Source organism: Dreissena polymorpha, chromosome 12 (genome assembly GCF_020536995.1).
Source record: "Dreissena polymorpha isolate Duluth1 chromosome 12, UMN_Dpol_1.0, whole genome shotgun sequence".
NCBI lineage: Eukaryota > Metazoa > Mollusca > Bivalvia > Myida > Dreissenidae > Dreissena > Dreissena polymorpha.
In genome coordinates, this window is record NC_068366.1 from 43,191,906 (window position 1) to 43,212,819 (window position 20,914).

The 20,914-nt window shown below is 35.1% G+C and overlaps 2 protein-coding genes across 4 annotated transcripts in view; both read right to left on the minus strand.

The window, feature by feature from the left end:
• The window catches only part of LOC127853231 (TBC1 domain family member 9-like), a 39,019-nt gene extending 26,645 nt beyond the window's left edge, over positions 1 to 12,374 (minus strand). For 2 of the 3 annotated variants that reach the window (XM_052387540.1, XM_052387539.1), the window contains exons 1-9: positions 12,209 to 12,374; positions 11,040 to 11,151; positions 7,964 to 8,015; positions 7,526 to 7,603; positions 6,531 to 6,704; positions 6,029 to 6,162; positions 4,904 to 4,969; positions 4,325 to 4,455; positions 763 to 834 (exon numbers count right to left, since the gene is read on the minus strand). In XM_052387540.1, the coding sequence (XP_052243500.1) occupies positions 763 to 834; positions 4,325 to 4,455; positions 4,904 to 4,969; positions 6,029 to 6,162; positions 6,531 to 6,704; positions 7,526 to 7,603; positions 7,964 to 8,015; positions 11,040 to 11,151; positions 12,209 to 12,252 (863 nt within the window). In that variant the 5' untranslated portion in view covers positions 12,253 to 12,374. Of the gene's footprint in view, positions 1 to 762; positions 835 to 4,324; positions 4,456 to 4,903; positions 4,970 to 6,028; positions 6,163 to 6,530; positions 6,705 to 7,525; positions 7,604 to 7,963; positions 8,016 to 11,039; positions 11,152 to 12,060; positions 12,079 to 12,208 lie in introns of those variants that run through there. The other variant, XM_052387541.1, reaches the window with a different exon arrangement.
• A 2,857-nt stretch (positions 12,375 to 15,231) lies between these two features.
• LOC127853244 (serine/threonine-protein phosphatase 4 catalytic subunit) overlaps positions 15,232 to 20,914 on the minus strand; it is a 30,347-nt gene continuing 24,664 nt past the window's right edge. The window contains exons 6-9 of the mRNA XM_052387583.1: positions 20,657 to 20,783; positions 20,174 to 20,363; positions 17,237 to 17,315; positions 15,232 to 16,366 (exon numbers count right to left, since the gene is read on the minus strand). Of these exons, the coding sequence (XP_052243543.1) occupies positions 16,316 to 16,366; positions 17,237 to 17,315; positions 20,174 to 20,363; positions 20,657 to 20,783 (447 nt within the window). The 3' untranslated portion in view covers positions 15,232 to 16,315. The remainder of the gene's footprint in view (positions 16,367 to 17,236; positions 17,316 to 20,173; positions 20,364 to 20,656; positions 20,784 to 20,914) is intronic.

Here is a 20,914-nt window from a genome sequence, read left to right on the forward strand (position 1 = left end):
TGCAGGTCAGAGTAACAGACTTTGGTCAGTGATCTCACAATGACAGCAAACACATGTAAGACGTTTCATGTGAATACCTGAGGTAACAAGAGATGTGTTTGTCAGAAACACAATGCCCCCTATTGTGCCGCTTTGAAATAAAATGTTAATATATCATTTGGCATATTTAGAAATTATCTCCATTTTATAGCTTATTACTTCCCTTGGATTCTATTTTTTGACTTTTGACCTTGAAGGATGACCTTGACCTTCAAATTTATTTTTATTATATCCTTGTAAAAAAGATTACTTCCTTTGTGAAATTGATCTGTACCTGCCAAATGATATAAAATAAAATTATCTCCCTTAAAGCATGTTACTTCCCTTGGATTCTGTTTTTTGACCTTTGACCTTGAAGGATAACCTTGACCTTTCACCACTCAAAATGTGCAGCTTCATGAGATACACATGCATGCCAAATATCAAGTTGCTATCTTCAATATTGCAAAAGTTATGGCCAAGGTTAAAAGTTTTCGGACGGACACACAGACAGACAGACAGACAGACTGACAGTTCAACTGCTATATGCCACCCTATCGGGGGCATAAAAAAGTGATATGGGGATATTGCATGTTTACCTTAACCAGAGCATTATATGCAGACGCCGACACTGACAAATAAGCGAGTAGTTTAGCTTGGACTATTTGATAAATAGTCGAGCTAAAAATGGCCTCCTGTGACCTATGAAGCGCTTTGCAATTATTAATTGAATTGAACATGTACCTATAAGCATCACTTCGAGCCCGTGCATCAAGATCTCGCTTTATCATTGACATCTTCTTGGGAGTCTTTTTCCTGTAATAAAACAACAAAAGCTCACATCACTATAACTATAATATTCTGTTAAGCAAAAAACATGGGAGAAAAATAACACTTACAAAAAAACACTTGTAGAAGTACAAAAAAGATTGTGAAAACGTTAGTGCCAACTTAAAAAAAAATTACCATTTAAAGGTCTGGGTTTCGTTGATATGTAATCTGGGTCTCATTACTTTATGATCAAAATATTCCAAAAACAAGAGCACCACCTTGCGGGTGCAGACCGCTCATCTATTTTTCTTTTTAAAGGTGAAGGGAACTATCTCAATACTTCAATAAAAAAAGATGGATGGGTGGGGTGGAGAGGGGTGTATGGTGTGGGGGTGTGGTCATTTATTACATTATCTTCCAAAAATAAGAAATAAAAATGCAAAAACAAAATAATTTTTTAATTTTTTTATGGGGAGGGGGGTTCTTGGGTGGGATAGTTGGACGGTCTTTTAAAAATAAAATAATAAAAATAAATATTTTTGTTTTTTAACCATGTTTCCAAAAAACAAATAATTTGGGGGGGGTGTGTGATCATTTTTTTTTTTGGGGGGGGGGGGGGTAGGGGGTGAATGATTCGGGGGGGGGGGGCATGGGGGATGGTTTGGGTTGAGTCTATTGTAGTATGTCATGTAATAGCTGTTTTGTCAAGGTATCAATCAAATCTGATCATAAATAACGAAGTCATGGCAATTTTTGCAAACTTTAATTATTTGACCTTGAGAGTCAAGGTCATTCAAAGGTCAAGGTAAAATTCAACTTGCCAGGTACAGTACCCTCATGATAGTATGAAAGTATTTGAAGTTTGAAAGCAATAGCCTTGAAGTAAAGTGGATGTAAACACAAAATTTAATCATATATTCAAAGTTACTAAGTAAAAAAAGGGCCATAATTCCGTCAAAATGACAACCAGATTTATGCAACTTGTTCCGTACAGTCCCCTTATGATAGTTTGAGAGTGTTCCAAGTCTGAAAGCAATAGCTATGATACTTTAGGAGTAAAGCGGCCCAAAACACAAAACTTAAAGAAATTTTCAATTTTCTAAGTATAAAGGGGCCATAATTCTGTCAAAATGCCAGTCAGAGTTATATAACTTTGCCTGCACAGCCCCCTTATGATAGTAAGTAAGTGTCGCAAGTATGAAAGCAATAGCTTTGATACTTTAGGAATAAAGTGGACCTTAACACAAAACTTAACCAAATTTTCAATTTTCTAAGTATAACAAGATGTGTTTGTGAAACACAATGTCCCCCTATATGACGTTTGACCTTGAAGGATGACCTTGACCTTGTGAGAATGACCTTGACCTTGTGAAGGATGACCTTGACCTTTCACCACTCAAAATGTGCAGCTCCATGAGATACACATGCATGCCAAATATCAAGATGCTATCTTCAATATTGCAAAAGTATTCATAAAATAAGCGATTTGGGCCACATATATTTGACCTCTGACCTTGAAGGATGACCTTGACCTTTCACCACTCAAAATGTGCAGCTCCATAAGATACACATGCATGCCAAATATCAAGTTGCTATCTTCAATATTGCAAAAGTATTCATAAAATGAGCGATTTTGGCCACATATATTTGACCTCTGACCTTGAGGGATGACCTTGACCTTTCACCACTCAAAATGTGCAGCTTCATGAGATACACATGCATGCCAAATATGAAGTTGCTATCTTCAATATAGCAAAAGTTATTGCAAAATGTTTAAGTTGGCGCAAACAAACCAACAGACCAACAGACAGGGCAAAAACTACTATAGTGGGGGACATAAAAAGGGAAAATAATTCTGTCAAAATGCACGCCAGAGTTATCTAACTTTACCTGCCCAGTCCCCTCATGATAGTAAGTAAGTGTACCAAGTTTGAATGCAATAGCTTTGATGCTTCATGAGAAAAGTGGACCTAAACACAAAACTTTACCAAATTTTCAATTTTCTAAGTATAAAAAGGGCACATAATTCTGTCAAAATGCACGCCAGAGTTATCTAACTTTGCCTGCCCAGTCCCGTCATGATAGTAAGTAAGTGTACCAAGTTTGAATGCAATAGCTTTGATACTTTATGAGAAAAGTGGACTTAAACACAAAACTTAACCGGATGCCAACGCTGACGCCGACGCAAAGGTGATGACAATAGCTCATAATTTTTTTTCAAAAAATAGATGAGCTAAAAAAGAGAAATAAGTGTGCGTGTCAATGCTTTGAGTCCATCTGCGCTCACAACAATGTTGTGGAGGACTAAAGCCTATTCAAACATTTACAGAAAGTCATACCGGTAATTCACAAGTGCTGCAGGCAATATGGCTGGTAAATGTTCTTGGCCATGATTTTATGCAAACAAATATTGTCATCAACGCAAATTTTTTGCCAAAGTTTGAAAAGGACAAAATGAAAACTATTTGAGTTGAATATTCTCTTGAAATTGGTCCAAATCATATGCCAACAAAGATTTTCAGCAAAATTTTAGGATAATAAAATTATTTAAGATAAAAACAAGCGATGTGTTTTTGAAACGCTATCTCCCCATATACAAGTATGGGTGGGGGTGGGGGACATAAAAAAGCCAACAAGTTTGATTTGGCCTTTTTTTCTCATTCAAAGTCCATTGTTTAAGAGTGATTTAGTTGATCATATTGATTATCTCCCACTTGGCTGAGACATGGCCAAGTTTCATAATAATTCAATTTAAATTTTTGTTAAATAAAGATTGAACATCATTCTGTACACAGTTTACATGGGCATATAAGAATCAACAAGGCATTTTTTGTATTTCAAAATGCTTGCGGTAAGGATTCTGATGTTTGATGAATCATTGAGCAGTAGCCAATGATGGGTTTAAGCTAATTTTTTGGAAGTCTTGGTTGAGAAAATAAAACCCTGATACTTCAATAAAATCTGATGGGTCAATAAAACCTGGATGGGTCTATTTAACCAAGATTATAGACTTCAGCAGAGCTTGCAGATGTCTTACTTAGTCCTGTTGAGGATGGTCTTCCTTACTTAGTTCTGTCTAGGATGGTCAGTCACAGTCATACTTAGTTCTGTCTAGAATGATCTTCCTTAATTAATTCTGTCCGGGGTGGTCCTCCTTACTTAGTTTGTCTAGGAGGATCTTCCTTACTTAGTTCCGTCTAGGATGATCTTTCTTACTTACTTCTGTCTAGAATGGTCCATCATACTTAGTTCTGTCTAGAATGATCTTTCTTACTTAGTTCTGTCTGGGATGGTCTTCCTTACTAAGTTTTGTCTAGGAAGATCTTCCTTACTTAGTTTTGTCTAGGATGGTCTTCCTTACTTAGTTCTGTCTAGGATGGTCTTCCTTGCTTAGTTCTGTCTAGGATGGTCTTCCTTACTTAATTCTGTCTAGGATGGTCTTTCTTACTTAGTTCTGTCTAGGATCGTCTTCCTTACTTAGTTCTGTCTAGGATGATCTTTCTTACTAAGTTCTGTCTAGGATGGTCTTCCTTACTTAGTTCTGTCTAGGATGGTCTTGTCCTCCTCGAAACCTCCCTCCAACATCAGCTGCCTCATGGCCATGTTGGCCAGCTGCTCCATCAGCCTATACGTCTCTCCGATTTGCATGAACATCGAGAACACATACTGCAAAATAGGAGTGCATTTGATTATTTGATGTTTTAATATCATTTAAGTCCAATCAAACTGGAAGGTTAACCTACTCAAAATATTTGTGGGTTAATCTTTTTTGACCACTGAAAACACCGACAGCAACAGGGCATTGTAATGTAGGTACCGAATGTTTATTCAATCTGCATTTGAGATACTGTCTATGAAAAATGACTATAGTATAGGTAAACTATTATGACAAGACCACCTTGTTCATATGAAAGAGATATGTACACATCTATTTAGTATTCAACACATTCAGTTTCATGTATATAATGCATGTAGATTTAAAATCTTAATATCAAGAAATTATAACATTTAAACTGAACAAATAATAACAGTTTGCCAAAACAACAATCACACATGGATAATGTTTATGTATTTTTTATTTTTTGGCAATGTTGCCTAATGCAATGTTCATTACCTCACAATCACGAGTTGAAACCCTAATACTTTCTGGAAGTATCATGTTGTTGCCTCTCTCAAGTTTCTAAAAATAGCCAAAAATTAATCAATAAATTAATCATTCAGCTAGAAGATCAAAGACAAATACATGCAGATGCACACAGTTTGACTTTGTGAATTACATAAAAGAACACATATATAAATAAACAAGCAAATTCGCATTGATATCCCCCGCCAATATGCTTCTGGACACTCATACCAAGTTTCAGTGAAATCCGCCAAAGCACTTCCAAGATATGGCTCTGGACACATAAAAAACATTTTTTCAAGATACAAAGAGCCATAACTATGTTATTATCAGATGGTGTACAATGCCATTTGACATGCATCATCCTATTATCGATATATATACTCATACCAAGTTTCAATGAAATCCGCCAAAGCACTTCCAAGATATGGCTCCGGACGGACGGATGGAAAAACGGACAGACAACGCCAAAACAATATCTGCTTAAAGCGGGGGGTAAAAAATCATGAATGTATACAAAAAGCCATTCCTTTTAGATCAAGGGTTCTTCCATGCAGGGTGGATAACTCTTCCATGCATGGTGGATAACTGCTGAGCTGTCCTTTCAAACAAGGATCAGAGTAAAACACTGGAAAACTTTAGGTAGACCTAACATTATATAAATATTATGTTATTATTTTGAACATGAAGTCACCTGTAAAATACTACAGACCTAAAAAGTACAAAGAAAAACGCATTCTATGCGTCCGAAATAAACTTTTCTGTAGTCAAGGAATAAATAAGAGGCAAACAGTACAAACAATAACTCATTCAGTCTCTACAAGTTCGGGTATAATAGCCAAATGTCATGGTAGAATAAACATTTAAAATCATTTAAATATCTATTAATATGTGCTTATGGGGACAACAATTAAGAAATAATTGACAGGCAAGCAGTACAAACACTAACCCTTTCATTCTCTAAAATTTGTGGAATGATATCCGAGTGTCAGGGCAGTATAAAAATAAACCCCATTAGTTGGTCTGTATAATTTAAAATGTGCCTTTGGGGACAGCAATGGATGGGTGTTTTGAAATGTGTGTTGGGTAGATGTTTGAGTGACTAAGTCAGCTCACCATGATATCGGTCCATCGGACGATGACCTTGGCCTCCTTGCCCAGCAAGAAGGAGTAGAAGCACATGTGGTTCACACTCAGGTACATCCATCCCTGTCTGGGGACCTTGCCCTTCCAGTAACTACAGGAGTAGTCTGTTAGAAACATGGAGCACAGTCAACATTGACCAAAACCACAAAGGTTTCTATCATACTGCAAAAAGAATTGGAAAAGAACATTCTCTTGTATTACATTTATCTTAATGAATACTTTCAAAAACACATTGGTAGCAAACTTTCAGAAAAAAGGTCTGCATTAAGCTTAAATCAAATACATTTTTTGCTAAGAAGAGACTTCCTTTAAAGGTAAAATACAGTAAAAGCTAAAAGTGTCCCGTATTAACCTACAGTATTCAAACTGCACAGGCTGATCTGGGACATTACTTTACCCATATACATTAAGGCCGGTTTTCCCAGAGTGCATAAACACTATAAAGTAATAAATGTCAAAAATTCAAACTAACGGTTGACTAGCTTTTCCTCAGGAGGCATATTGAACAATTTCATGAATTTTCGGGTGGCCGATTTAAAGCTCTTTGTTTCCTCATCCTCTACCACATTCTCTGTCTTGTTGGCAATCATGCTCTCGATCTTACACCGCACAAATTCTGTAGCCTGATCCTCATCTTCAAATGCACCTATCAAGATTTGATTGTATGCATTTCAACATAGATTTACTTCAAAGAATTCATTATGGTGCTTCTTATAGATTCACAATTCTGATGAATATATATTTACCTTGTTGAGGGATTGTTAATTTGTGTTTGCTAATTTGTTTTTTTCAATAGTATTTCATTAACCCATTAATGCCTAGCGTCCTGAAAAAAGGACATTGCAAACAGCGTAGACCCAGATGAGACGCCGCATGATGCGGCGTCTCATCTGGGTCTACGCTGTTTGCTTAAAGGAATTGTAGTAAGTAATATTCTAAATATAGAAATAAATATACTAGACATCCCTAATTTTGGAAATATATTGATCCAATCTTAAAGGATGGGAGAGTCCACTGGGCATAAATGGGTTAATATCAGGACAGTCAGTTCACCACCCCACAATTTCATTGGTACACATACTTATGCTCATAACCACCCCACAATTTCAGTGGTGCACATACTTATGCTCATAACCTCCCCACAATTTCATTGGTGCACATACTAATGCTCATAAATTACAACTGTCCTACTTGAATCAAAGCTAGGGGGAGAATGGCCTTAGAAATGATTTCATAACCAATATCAGCACATAATATTTTCTGCAAGAGAGACTGACAATTTAATTTTCAAGTTTAAAATGTCCGAAATTATACCAGTTACCTTTTTAAATGATAAGCAAGTATCATACCTATTTATGTCAAACAGATTTTAAGATTCATTCACAGATCAGATAAAAATGTTTATCGACACACCACAGCCAATACAATTAGCTGATAACAAAAAAGAAAAGTTTGTATTAACTGCACCAAGTGTTTGCATGAGGTTCTGTTCTATCCATTCCCAGTCTCTTGTGATGTCAGTCTTATTGTTTGCTACTGACACAGCTGAAAGCAGACAACAGTTGTGATTGTTTTATTCAAATTGTCTCAGTCTAGTGAAAATATGATTTACCAATATCATATTATATACTTTTTAATCTTAACATAGCATTGTCTTATACATTATAAACAGCATAACTGGACATTGACCTGTTGTACATTGAGCTACAGTACATTGACCTGATGTACATTGAGCTACAGTACATTGACCTGATGTACATTGAGCTACAGTACATTGACCTGTTGTACATTGAGCTACAGTACATTGACCTGATGTACATTGAGCTACAGTACATTGACCTGTTGTACATTGACCTACTGTAGAAACACAAATAGCTTACAAGTCTTAGCACCAAAAACACTTACAATAACTAACTTCTGACTCTTGTGTTTTGTGAAGAATTCTGTAAGGTGGAGTCTGTAAACAAAATTAGAACAAAGTCTTTTACACACTATCCTATCCAGTCATTACACCCCCCAGACGTTACACCCCTAATCATTACACCCTCTAAGCCTGGACATTACACCTCTCAAGGTGTAGTCATTACACACCCCCCCAATATATTGATTAGATTAGTAAGGTGTGCTCACACCTTCCAATAAGTAACTTATGAACCACTGATTGGATTTGTTGTGTGTAAGATGACACTGATGAGATTAATGATTGCTCAAATTATTTAATTGAGCAGCCATCATCTAAAAGTGTGTCATTTACATTACAAGCCCAATCAGTGAATATAAGTTATTTATTATCCCCACGTGTTTTGGAGAAAAAGTGGGGTTATAGTATTGATGTGCGTCTGTCTGTCCTGGCCACCTGCTCCTCCTAAAATATTAGCACTAGAACCTTGAAACTTACATACATGGTAGCTATGAGAATATGTGCGACGGTGACAGTGACAGAATTTTTATCTGACCCCTGGGTCAAAATTTATGGGGGTTGGGGCGGGGCCGGGTCAGAGATTTTCACTCATTTTTTTATGTTATTTTACATTAACTTCTTCATTTTTGCACCGATTTACTTCAAATTGATACTGAGCCTCTCTTATGACAATAAGGTCAATCTCAACTATGCATGGCCCAATTACCAACCCTGGGGCGCCCCAGCCACAAAGGCCACGCCCACCCAAAATTGCCTTTTACTATAATTTCATTTCTACACCGATTCACTTCAAATTGATACTGAACCTCTCTTATGACAATACGGTCTATCTCAGCTATGCATGGCCCCATTACCAACCCTGGGGCGCCCCGCCTACATAGGCCATGCCCACATAGGCCACGCCTACCAAAAATTGCCTTTTACTATAATTTCTTCATTTGTACACCGATTCACTTCAATTTCATACTGAACCTCTCTCTTTTAGCATAACTATCTTTGCTGCATGTTACAGATTAAATTTAATTAATTTAAGTAAAATGTTATGGTAAATTACTTTATTAATTGATCCAAATGAAATGCTCCATTAACAGAGAACTTTAAAATGTTTTTTTTAGTCATGCTTAGATATTAAATAAATGATAATAGCTTAGTTTGATAGAAATAGAAGATGGCCAACTGAGGAAAAATACATCACACCTACTTTAATTGGCAACGCAATTTGTGTATATACTTTGCAAACTGATTGAACATCGATTAAATGTGTTATAACAGGGTTTTTTATCTGATTTTGGGGAAAGGGCCTGGCCTTTTTTGAGGGGAAAAAAATCGTGCAAAATGCCGGATTTTGGGGGAAAAAATCACGCGAAACGCTGGATTTTGGGGAAAATAAGGAAAGTCTTTAATAATCAATTCAACATATTTTGCTGTTTTTAAAACAAAATCAAGGCAACAGATAATTTAATTATGCAATATGTTATATTTTCTACACTGGATCAGGTAAACTTATGTATTTAAAGTTTAAAAAAAAAAAAAAAAAAAATTTTTTTTTTTTTTTAGGGGAAAAAAATGAAGTCTGGGGGAAAATTTACCTGCTGAGGGGAAAAAAATCTGAGGGGAAAGGGCCGATTTTCGGCGGGTCCCAAAGAAGGAAAAAAAGCCCTGTATAATATACCAGTGCCAAAGTGACCAACTGTGAATGCCGAACTGGTCAAACCCCGAGTGCTGAAGTGGCACTTTTTACGGTGCCGAAGTAACCAGATGCCGTAGTGACTAGATACCTAAGACAGACATACAGACAAACCTGATGGGGCATAGTATATTTATTTTAATGTAGGTTCATAATAATTACTTTTTAAGTTCAAAATTGATTTTTTATGGTAATTACGCTATTCAACTCACATGCATGATCACTAAATCACAAATTGATATTGATTTAAGCATATGAACCCGGCACAAAAAAAATCATATGTGATATGATATATAATATATTTAAAGCAAGAACATCATTAATCAATTGAAGTGTGCCCCATTATAGGTGTGATCACACCTTAGTAATCTAATCAATTATGTTAATATCCTGGGAGTGTAATGACTACACCTTGAGAGGTGTAATGTCCAGGCTTAGAGGTTGTAATGACTAGGGGTTTAATGTCTGGGGGTGTAATGACTGGAAATCCACACTATTTATTACTTTACTTGAAATACATTTTATTTCAATAAAACAGATTGTATTGTTATACATGTATACATTTAATCTACACATACATAGTGGAAAATCATTTAGACTTATAGTTTTTTAACAGAAAATAAAGTTGCTTAATTTTTCTGGATATCAAAATCAACAACCATGGTTTGGCCTAAATCTTAATCAGGAAGAGGTCATGGCTCATACCCCAAGACCAGATAAGTTAGATGTAGTACTTTATAAAGACATAGAGGCAACAAACAAATAGGTAATCATACGAATAGTTTAGACAAAAAGTCCTTATACTGAGCCCTGGCAATTATCCAGACTGATTAGGCCAAAAAATACTTGAAATTATCCAGACTGGTTTAGGCCAACAAATTCTTATTGGGTACTCTTGGACAAGAAGCTTTCCTTTCACTGAAGTATATTTTCACTCATTCCATTTTGTTTTATTTTGAATAAAAGACATTGATGCCAATCTCAAACAAAAGCCAGGGATATATCACACAATATCATACAATGAAGATTGCTTTCCTTATTAGAATGAGTTATGTGATCAAATATATCAAGCACTTGATAGACTGTTGAGTGCCCTCTTAAAAGAAATCCAGATTGATTATATTAAATTATATTGTTTAACAAGTTTATAAACAACTCGCTCAATAAGTTTTCCGATTCAGCTTAAAGTAAAGGATATCCAGTATCAATTCAACACAATACTGCATTTTGCAAGAGTGCTACTAAATGGGCATTATTCGGTTTACTTGTGTGTAAACATTACTTGATATACATTTACAGTTGAAGTCAAGAATAGGATCTGAATCATATCATGCAATAAAATGGAAACTTCTGTTAAAATACGTATTAAAAACCTTGTTATCAAGGACAGTGTCCAGTGTTCCAACCAGCAGACCTGTGAGCCCTCCACCTCCATAACCCTTCCTACGTTGTAACAGGAAATATGGATTGGCTCTCTCTGTAACCCTGTGAAATACAGCCAGCAAATGCATTTAATACAAATCTCTGTCCTTCTAAGAATGTCACCTTGTCTATTTTGTTATATGATGGGTAAAATTACCTTAGAATTTCATCAAAAAGTTGTGGACCTTTCTTAAAATAAATGGCATCGGAAAATTAATCTCCAAAACTGTGCATATATTTCTGATAGTAATTTTCCATCATACAGCTGTAAGGTAGCTGATATTACTGCATATTCAGGATTTTTTCGAACAGTGTAAATATTCAACGACTGTTCAACATCGTTATGGACTTGGTTACAAAAAATATCACGATGTGCAAAATATTGGTGAACTGCGACCAAACCGATAGCGACACGTTTTGTTGACAACATTACAACAGTTCCCAATATAGTAGATAGAGCGTGAGAAAGATTAACAAAGTAATAAAACAGCAATTATTTCTTGCTTTAATGGTACCATTTGCATGAGTTTGTGCTTTAGACAGGTAATCGTTGATCAGCTTTTGAAGTATCAGTGTTCCTTAGCCTTTTCAGTGGGGGATAAAATTTTGCACCTTTGGACAATAGACAGCACATTGCAACTCTCAGCAACCCTTTGAGTTATAAAGCAGAGATTTGAATTATTGCAACTAAATGTCCATAAGCTGCCATTCAGGTAAATTTAATGTGTTTTTTGAAAACGACGTCTGTTAAGTGATGCTCACAGAATCTCTGCACAGAACTGCGGATGAGTTTATGAACTGATGAATATGAACTCCCAAAGCCGCCATATCAACAATTATCGAAGGCTCTGGGAGTCCGTTTATGTGAACTAGTGTTTATTTATGCAAGAAAATAGTTTGTGTTTCTCAATTTACCTCAATTTACCTATTTAAATGCCAGGCGGCACAGTTTATATATAAAAATTCCATTACCAGTATCAACTCCCAGCGACCCGAAGTGTCAATAACTGGGATTTTGAGTATTGCAACTAAGCTACAGCCTACAAGTTAGGTTATCCTTTACGAGGAAGATAGCGGTCTTGAGCGCGATATTTTTGTATGAATGCAAGAATATATTTACCATAACGCGGTTGTGAGTAGTACCTCTTCAGGTTTTACCCACATTTTGGTGTTAATATAAGACGCAAATATCTAGGCCTAATCACTTTAAGTATTTTATTATTTTGCTGACGGACTTCCGCAAAAATATATCCTCCATTTTGTCCGGTCACGTGAACAAATAGTGTGATATTATTTTATATATTTATGTATTTTTTCGTGATAACGATTTAATTATTCAAATGAATAATATAGTAATTTTATGCTTGAATGGACAGCATGAATACTGAATTTATTTTTATTTTTATCAACGGCTCACATCTATAAATACAACGCACGTGACAAAGCAACGTGATCATTCAACCTTCGCGCAGAGATTTAGACTGGAACCAGCATAGCTGCGTAAACCGTTCGTGGAGATTATGTAGGTGATAATGTTTAACGATATATGATTTTCAAGTTTGCGTGAAACTGTTAGTCAACTTTAAGTATGATCTTGTCAGGATCGTTTCATCTAAGTTGTTTTCAATTGAACACGTTACTTTCTCTTAAGAATAATCCGGGTCGTTTCGCCCTTAAGTTGTACCTGTTTGCCCGTGAGTCGTTTCGCCCTGATACGCGTTTCGCCCTGATACCCGTTCGCCCTGATACGCGTTTCGCCCTGATACCCATTCGCCCTAATTCCGAGTTTTTATATATACAGCAATTCAAAGGGATTTATCTTTAGATTGTCACAAGCTGAATTCATACTTCATTAAAAGTATACTGCTTAGAGTGTAGACAAGAAAAAAATGGTTATTATTCCATTCACTAAACATTTCAAAAGCATAAGATTGTGTAGAGTTACTGACAACAGCAACAAGACAAATACGTGTAACACATCAGATATTCTTTATATAATTATCTGAATATACAGCTGTCACAATTAATGTCTCTGTCACACTTGTGGTCGGTATAATTCACGAGTAATATAGTTGTGTGCAAGAGGCGTGAAAGGTGTTAAATACAACATACTTTATTTAATTATTCAATTAAAGATAATTGGTATTTTAATAAATCAGCTTTAATTGTTATTTAAAATAAGGGCGAAAAAACCCACTTGTAAGGGCGTAACGATGAGTGACCTAGGGCGAACAGGTTTTTGGGCGAAACGACCAAACAGTACCTTGCCCGCCATGCTATTGCCTTCCACTGATTTATCATACCATTATACATAAGACATGCTACCTTTCGTAGTGTACTGGTTTAGGCTTTGATTTAACAACTGGGCTTTGGGAAATGCCGATGTCAACAAGTATAAGTTGATTTTTGATCTTTAGAATATATATATTAACACACTCAATATATGGCATGTTTTAATATTGATTTCAGATAAAAATAACTTTCTATCCCATGGGAGGACAGCCTTCAGTACTTGACAAGCCAGAGGCAAGCTTCATTAAAGCAGCTGTAGCTGAAAATTGCGTAGTGGTATTTTCGAAGACATCATGTCCATACTGTCATTCTACAAAGAAGCTATTCCAAGATCTAGGAGTACAGCCGCAGGTGTACGAACTCAATCAGCGTAGTGATGGTGAAGCTATCCAAGATGTTCTTAGTGAGATGACTGGAGCAAGAACAGTAGGTGTCAGTGCCGCTGTGTTCTCAGCAATAATTATTTTAATTGCCTGAGACAGCCCATTACTTATAAGATATATTAATTATAAGATTTTTCATGATATAATATTGTGTTAAATTTATTCAATATATTCAAGCTGAAATAACAGCAGTTAATAACAGATCTTTTTTAATATAAAACTAGTGAAGACAATTTTAAGTTGAAATAATCTGCTAATAAATGACCATATAACTTATTTTGTAGTTAAGGCGTGAATATTTCTTCCTACTAGAAATTCATGCTGTAGTACACCAGTTCTGAGACTATCCAATGCAATGTTAACAATACTGTAGACAAACATGAGATCTGAAGTTAAACCCGAGTCTAAATATAAAACAAACATAGACACATTTGAATTAATTATCATAGTGGCATTTGTCTATTCGATGCTTCATTCCATCCTTATGTACAGTGTTCTTGTGTATACTTTATTTCAGGTTCCTAGAGTATTTGTAAATGGACAGTGCATTGGAGGGAATTCAGACACCCAGAGTCTTCATAAATCAGGCAAACTGCTCCAGTTGATACAGCAGTGCTCAAACTGACATGTGGAACAGCTTAGTTCTTACTGAAAGCTACGGCAGTGCTCCAGTTAGCCATTGCAACATAACGGCTTGTTTATATAGCAGTAACTTCATTCTCCAAACAATGACAAATTGTCCTTAGAATTAACAGTGGTCAACAGGTAAATTTCAAAGAGGCCATGCTTGCTTTATCAGATTCAAATCAAGAACCAACAACAACATGCAATTCTTCAACCAAGTCAAAGTCATAAGAATTTTTCATTTGGTCTCGCGATTCTGACAATATCCACCGATTGTGGAGACGTGCAGTTGGAATACTGCTGCTTTTTTATCATTTTATTTAATGGCTATTTCTGTAAAATGAGATCTGTTGTTTTTCCACTTCATTGGTGAACATAGTTACTTCTTCTTATCTAAATAAATTCATCCTATAAATGGGGGTGATTACTATATTGATTATTTATGCCATAAACAACTGAAACATGTGTATGCATTAGATAAACACCAAACTTTCAGAGAATGTTTATAGCCATAAACAGGTAACTTAAATAATCCTACCAAGCACTTGAGTTATGGCCCTCAAATTATTGCATTTTGTAAATGTTTGTACATAATTTTGTCCGGTGCATATCTCAAAAACTAAACGAGTTTTAACTATCAAACGTTATAGGTTTGTAACTTTCATTATAACTCTTCTTTCCCCCTTTTAGTGGTAATGCCGTTGTGAAATTTTGCACCTTATTTCTGAAGCATATCAAATAAAATTAATATATTTACATGTATTAACTAAAAACTTTAATGGAAGGTAGATATCATATGAGGAAGTGGATCAATACGGTCAAGTTTTAATGAAGACAAGCCCTATTTTGACGCTTTAGGGATGAATGTTTTATTCATAAGTTTTGATCATGGACAGAATGATGTCAGCATAATGGTGCTGTAAATTGGCAAAAAAATCATGCTCTTAAATACAATACTGCATGTTTCTACCTAATACATTCCTGAAATAATGATACATGTACCAGTAAAAATAATTAAATCCTTCAAATGCACATTTCATAAAAGCAATATATAATTGTTACTCGGAGACAAGAACATAAGATATTTACACATATAACGTGCATAGGAAAGTATACACAAATGTGTCATTTACAAAGAACACACTTAAAACATTGTATGTCTCAAGATTCATTGTGGAATTCATAGAACTGAACCTTTAAAATCAAGAAAAGTCCATGCAAACAACTTAAGTATTCATTGAGAAATTATATACACATCTCAATCATTGCACAAGAGCAATTTGTTGTCTTGAAAATTTATTTGTTAGCTGTTGTAAATCCGTTGAAATAAACTTTATGAATATTGTTTACCACTTCTTTAGCTATTTACAAATAAAATGTCCTCTTGTGGTTCAAATTATTGAAATTTAAAGTCTCTTGCAATGGATATTATTTCATAATAAAACTGGCAATAACAATGTAATACTAAACTTGAAATGCCATAAAAGTGAACATGTCTCATAACATGTCCCACATGCTGTATTTGATTAAACATTCTTTTTGTCAGAATAAATCTGCATTGATAATGTGAAAGTTAATTTGATGACCTTCAAAAAGTAAATATATCCGGCTTACACAAACAACATGCATGTTTTTATGTACATAAATAACATAATATGTTCAGGAAATAAATGCTCTTAAATTGAATTACCTTTCTCAAATAAGTCACATGTTTCTTCAGAAAAACATGCACTTTAATTTGCATATGTGTAAATGAATTCCACAAAAATTGTAATAACTTTAAGTTGCTAGTCCACACTGGACACCAAAGAGCTGATGACAAAGATGGCTATATATAATCTTGATCACAATGACAAATCTCATGAAGATGGATGACACTGAAACTATTTTTGATGATGGAATCAAATTATCAAAGTCTTAGTCCTTCATTATAAGAAGTAATCTGGTTGGGGCTTCTTTGTTGGAACACCTCGCAATTCCTGAAAAAAACAACACATGTTAGCATTATTATCATATCATAAACTAAATCAGGTCCAATTTATTGCACGTACTATTGAACAATTGTCTGAATGAATTTGTGGGAAGATATATCATTTAATACATGGCTGTTTTCAGGGTCTTTCTTGGCCCTATAAGAAATCACATCATATAAAATATATTAACTTATTCCTCAAATATTGTACTGTATTTGATATTTTATATGCCCCCCTTTACACTGGCTGCATAATCCATAATGAACATATTACAGATTTTTAAGTGTCATTACTGTGTATTTACTCAAACTATACTAAGTTTATTATTTAAGTGATATTCTAGTTTAGATTTAGCAAGAAAACACTATCAGAACCAGAATGAATATTTTTTTGATATAGCATTATTATCATATCATAAACTAAATCAGGTCCAATTTATTGCAAGTACTATTGAACAATTGTCTGAATGAACTTGTGGGAAGATATATCATTTAATACATGGCTATTTTCAGGGATTTTCTTGGCCCTTTAAGAAATCACATCATATAAAATATATTAACTTATTCATCAAATATTGTACTGTATTTGATATTTTATATGCCCCCCTTTACACTGGCTGTATAATCCATAATTAACATATTACAGATTTTTAAGTTTCATTACCGCGTTTCTACTCAAACTATACTAAGTTTATTATTTAAGTGATATTCTAGTTTAGATTTAGCAAGAAAACACTATATCAGAACCAGAATTGATATTTTTTTGATATTATAGGATATACACCACACTTAAAATTAATCACTGAAGCTTACACATTTATGTAAACACTACAGATGAGACTATGATACATTTCAGGTATTCTAAATAAATACCAACCTGCGGTGCAGCTTCAAATATAGTGAAGTCTCGCTGTAGATGTTCATCCAGTTCCAAGATGGCTGCCACATTCCCGCATCTATAAAACAAAAGTTAATGAATAATGTGACTTAAATGATTGTCGATTTTACAACTTCCAAATAAAAACAAAGTATGTGCAACTGGAGCTGTGTCATACACATGACTCGTACCAAAAACCATTATAAAGAAAATCAGATATGCTCAAGGGCAAATTACTCGGTAATGTGTGATCACTGGGGATGTCGTGAAATTCTGAAAGTTGGAGTTATGGTTGTTTTCCATTGCACTTCCCATCATTGAGTTGTACATAGTTGATACATCTTATAGTTTTCAAGACATTTCCCATTCACAATTTGAATGTTATAAATAAATACAGGGAAATAACTCTAAGAATAGTGAAGCAACAATTATTGATCTTGTGCACTGCATACCCCATCCACGAGATCTATCATCCATAAAGGTTCATGATGATACCTTTTATATTTTTTAGTTATGCTCTGTAAAATTTTAAATTAAAAAACAAAGTGCAACAAGCAAATTCATTGAATTGATATCCCCTGCCAAATAAAGTTTGTTTATGGATGGGTGCAAATCCCTTGATATATGGTATAATCCTAAAACAATACTTAAGTGTAAGGTAATTGTTTTTATGCATTGCAATACTCCTCATTGATATCTATACACCCATGCAGTTTCATATTGAAATCTTGTAGTTTATCTGAGATATATCCATAAAAAGTTACACAATAAAATAACAACAAAGGGCAATAACTCTATTTCAGAAAGTGTAGGATTTTCGTTCTTGTGCATGGCACTTCTCATTGATATCAATACACCCATGAAGTGTCATGTTGAAGTCTTGTATCGTTTCTGAGATACAGCCTTGAAAAGTTACATCATACAAGGGCCATAACTCTTTCAAGAAAGTGAAGGATTATTGTTCATATGCATGGCACTTCTCATTGATTTATATACACCTTTGAAGTTTGATGTAGATATCTTATATAGTTTCTGAGATAGAGCCATGCAAAGTTTTGTGACAGACGGACGTACAAAGCCAATACTATATCCCTCTGCCTTTGGCGGGGTATAATAACTGTCAATTTTGAAGCATAACATATCGCCATAATGAAATCCAGCTACATGTTTAGTATTCTTTCTTATAGCTTTTTTTGCTTTTAAGACGAAATACAAAATTTAAGTAAAAACAAGAGATGTGTTTGCCAGAAACACAATGCCCCCTACTGCGCAGCTTTGAAGCCATATATTTGACCTTGAAGGATTACCTTGACCTTTCACCACTCAAAATGTGCAGCTCCATGAGATACACATGCATGCCAAATATCAATTTGCTATCTTCAATATTGCAAAAGTTTAACCAAGGTTAAAGTTTGTGACAGACACATACAATGACAGACAGACAGGCCAAAAACAATATACCCCGGATCATTTGATCCGGGGGCATAAAACATTAACTATCACAGGAGGGCCATGTTTCGCCCTAAAGCACTCGGCTTAGTTTGTTGAAGCTATGACCTGGTAACCTAGTTTTTGACACTTGTGACCCAGATTCCAAGTTTGCATAGCTAATATTAATACAAACATTCTGATATTTAAACTCGAGTGAAAAATGTGGTGTCTAGACTGGAAACAAGGTTTAGATATGATTTGACATAATGACCTCAATAGCTTACCATGGGCAGTAAGCCCTCACATATGGCCTAAATAGAGTATTAACAAATTAAAAGATGACAACATAATACAATGGCCCCTGGAAATCAGGTGACCACATAATATAATGGTCCCTGGAAACTGGTTGACCACAACAGCTCAGGTGAGCTGAACATAGGTTTCCCTAAGAATCATCTTCAAAGGGGAGCATCATTAATTGCACTGCTTTGCTCTTAGTCATCACTAAATTTATCATGTATTTTCACATTCATCAAATGATCTTCCATACAGGTCTATCCATGTCAATTTTATAACAATTGCCAAAAACTTGCTTAGATTTCTTATACGCGACTCAAAATTTGAACAAATCTGGGTGACTGGCCTATGTTGATCTGTAAAATATATCTATAGAACCTCCACCAGTTCCTTCACAACATTTTATTAGTTTGTAATGCAATGGTGTTGTTGACACGCCAAACTCAGGTTACTACACTGATTTCAAAATTGTAATAAACAAGCAAATTTGTTGAATTTGATATCCCCCGCCAATATGCTTCTGGACACAAGTGTTATATTTGACACTCAAAAAAGCATTTTTATAAGATACAAAGGGCCATAACTCCGTCATTCAAAGATGTTGTATAATGCCATTTGGTGTGCATCATCCTCTAATTGATATACATACCCATACCAAGTTTCAATGAAATGCGCTAAAACACTTCCAAGATATGGCTCCGAACACACAAAAAAAAGCATTTTTTCAAGATACAACGGGCCATAAATCCGTTATTAACAGATGGTGTACAATGTCATTTGGCGTGCATCATTCTCTTATCCATATATATACTCATACCAAGTTTCAATGAAATCCGCCAAACAAAGCACTTCCAAGATATGGCTCCGGACGGACGGAAAGACGGACGGACAACGCCAAAACAATATCCCTCCGCCTATGGCAGGGGATAATAAACGGATAACAAATGATTAAAACAAGCAGAGCCAACCACATGAAAAGACAACACAATCCTAAAAATTGGAATAACAAATGGTAATGGACTGTTCTTCACATATTACAAAGACTGTTTTTGTAAAATATTGTGGTTGTGTTAGATTTGTTAAATGTCCGCGTAAAATTGTGAAATGCTGTCAACAGTCGCTCCCAAAGAAGGAAAAGCAGTACTGGCATGTAGACTAGAATGTCACTTTTTGGCAAAAAGAAATGGTGGAACCAACTTCATTCCTCACCTATAACAATAGTTGGGTGCCGACCAGACAGTGAGTACAGTCTCATTGAAGTGCCACTTGTACCCCTCCATGACCAGCTGATGTGCGCGACATATCAGGTCCACATTGTTGGCTGTGTTGAATTGAGAAACCACGTCACTGCCAAACAGGTACCCAGCACCTCTTGGACTCACACCCCAACCCTGCATGTCTACAATAGCAGATAATCACAGGTAGATATATGGAGCAAAAAAATGTGTGTTTTATTGATCACAACAGTTTTTGTGTGTTTTATTGATCACATCATTTTCTGAAACATTGAGTCTAAATTTTTTAAGAAATATAACACACAAATATTATATTTATACTTTATATTATATTCAATAAATAAATAGATACCAGAAAGACCCATTCAGTGATTTTTATATAATATCCAACAACTGATGATCTACATGTATAAAGGCAGAAAGTTAAGTCCTTGTAATTAAAAGCTTTCATGTATACCTTCAGGGTCTGACCAGAGCAGATCACACATGGGTCCGTCATGAGGCACTTCCTGTTTCCTGTCTATAGCCCTGATCTGGTCCAGAGTTTGAATAGACGGAGACAGACCTCCATGAACACAGAATATCTGTAACAGGCACACACAATATAATACATATGTATACAAAGTATATATCCCATTTATGTGCATGCTTTTTTTATGGATTCACTTTCATATGGGAATGTAGAGAAACTTTTAACAAATAATAATTTTGATTT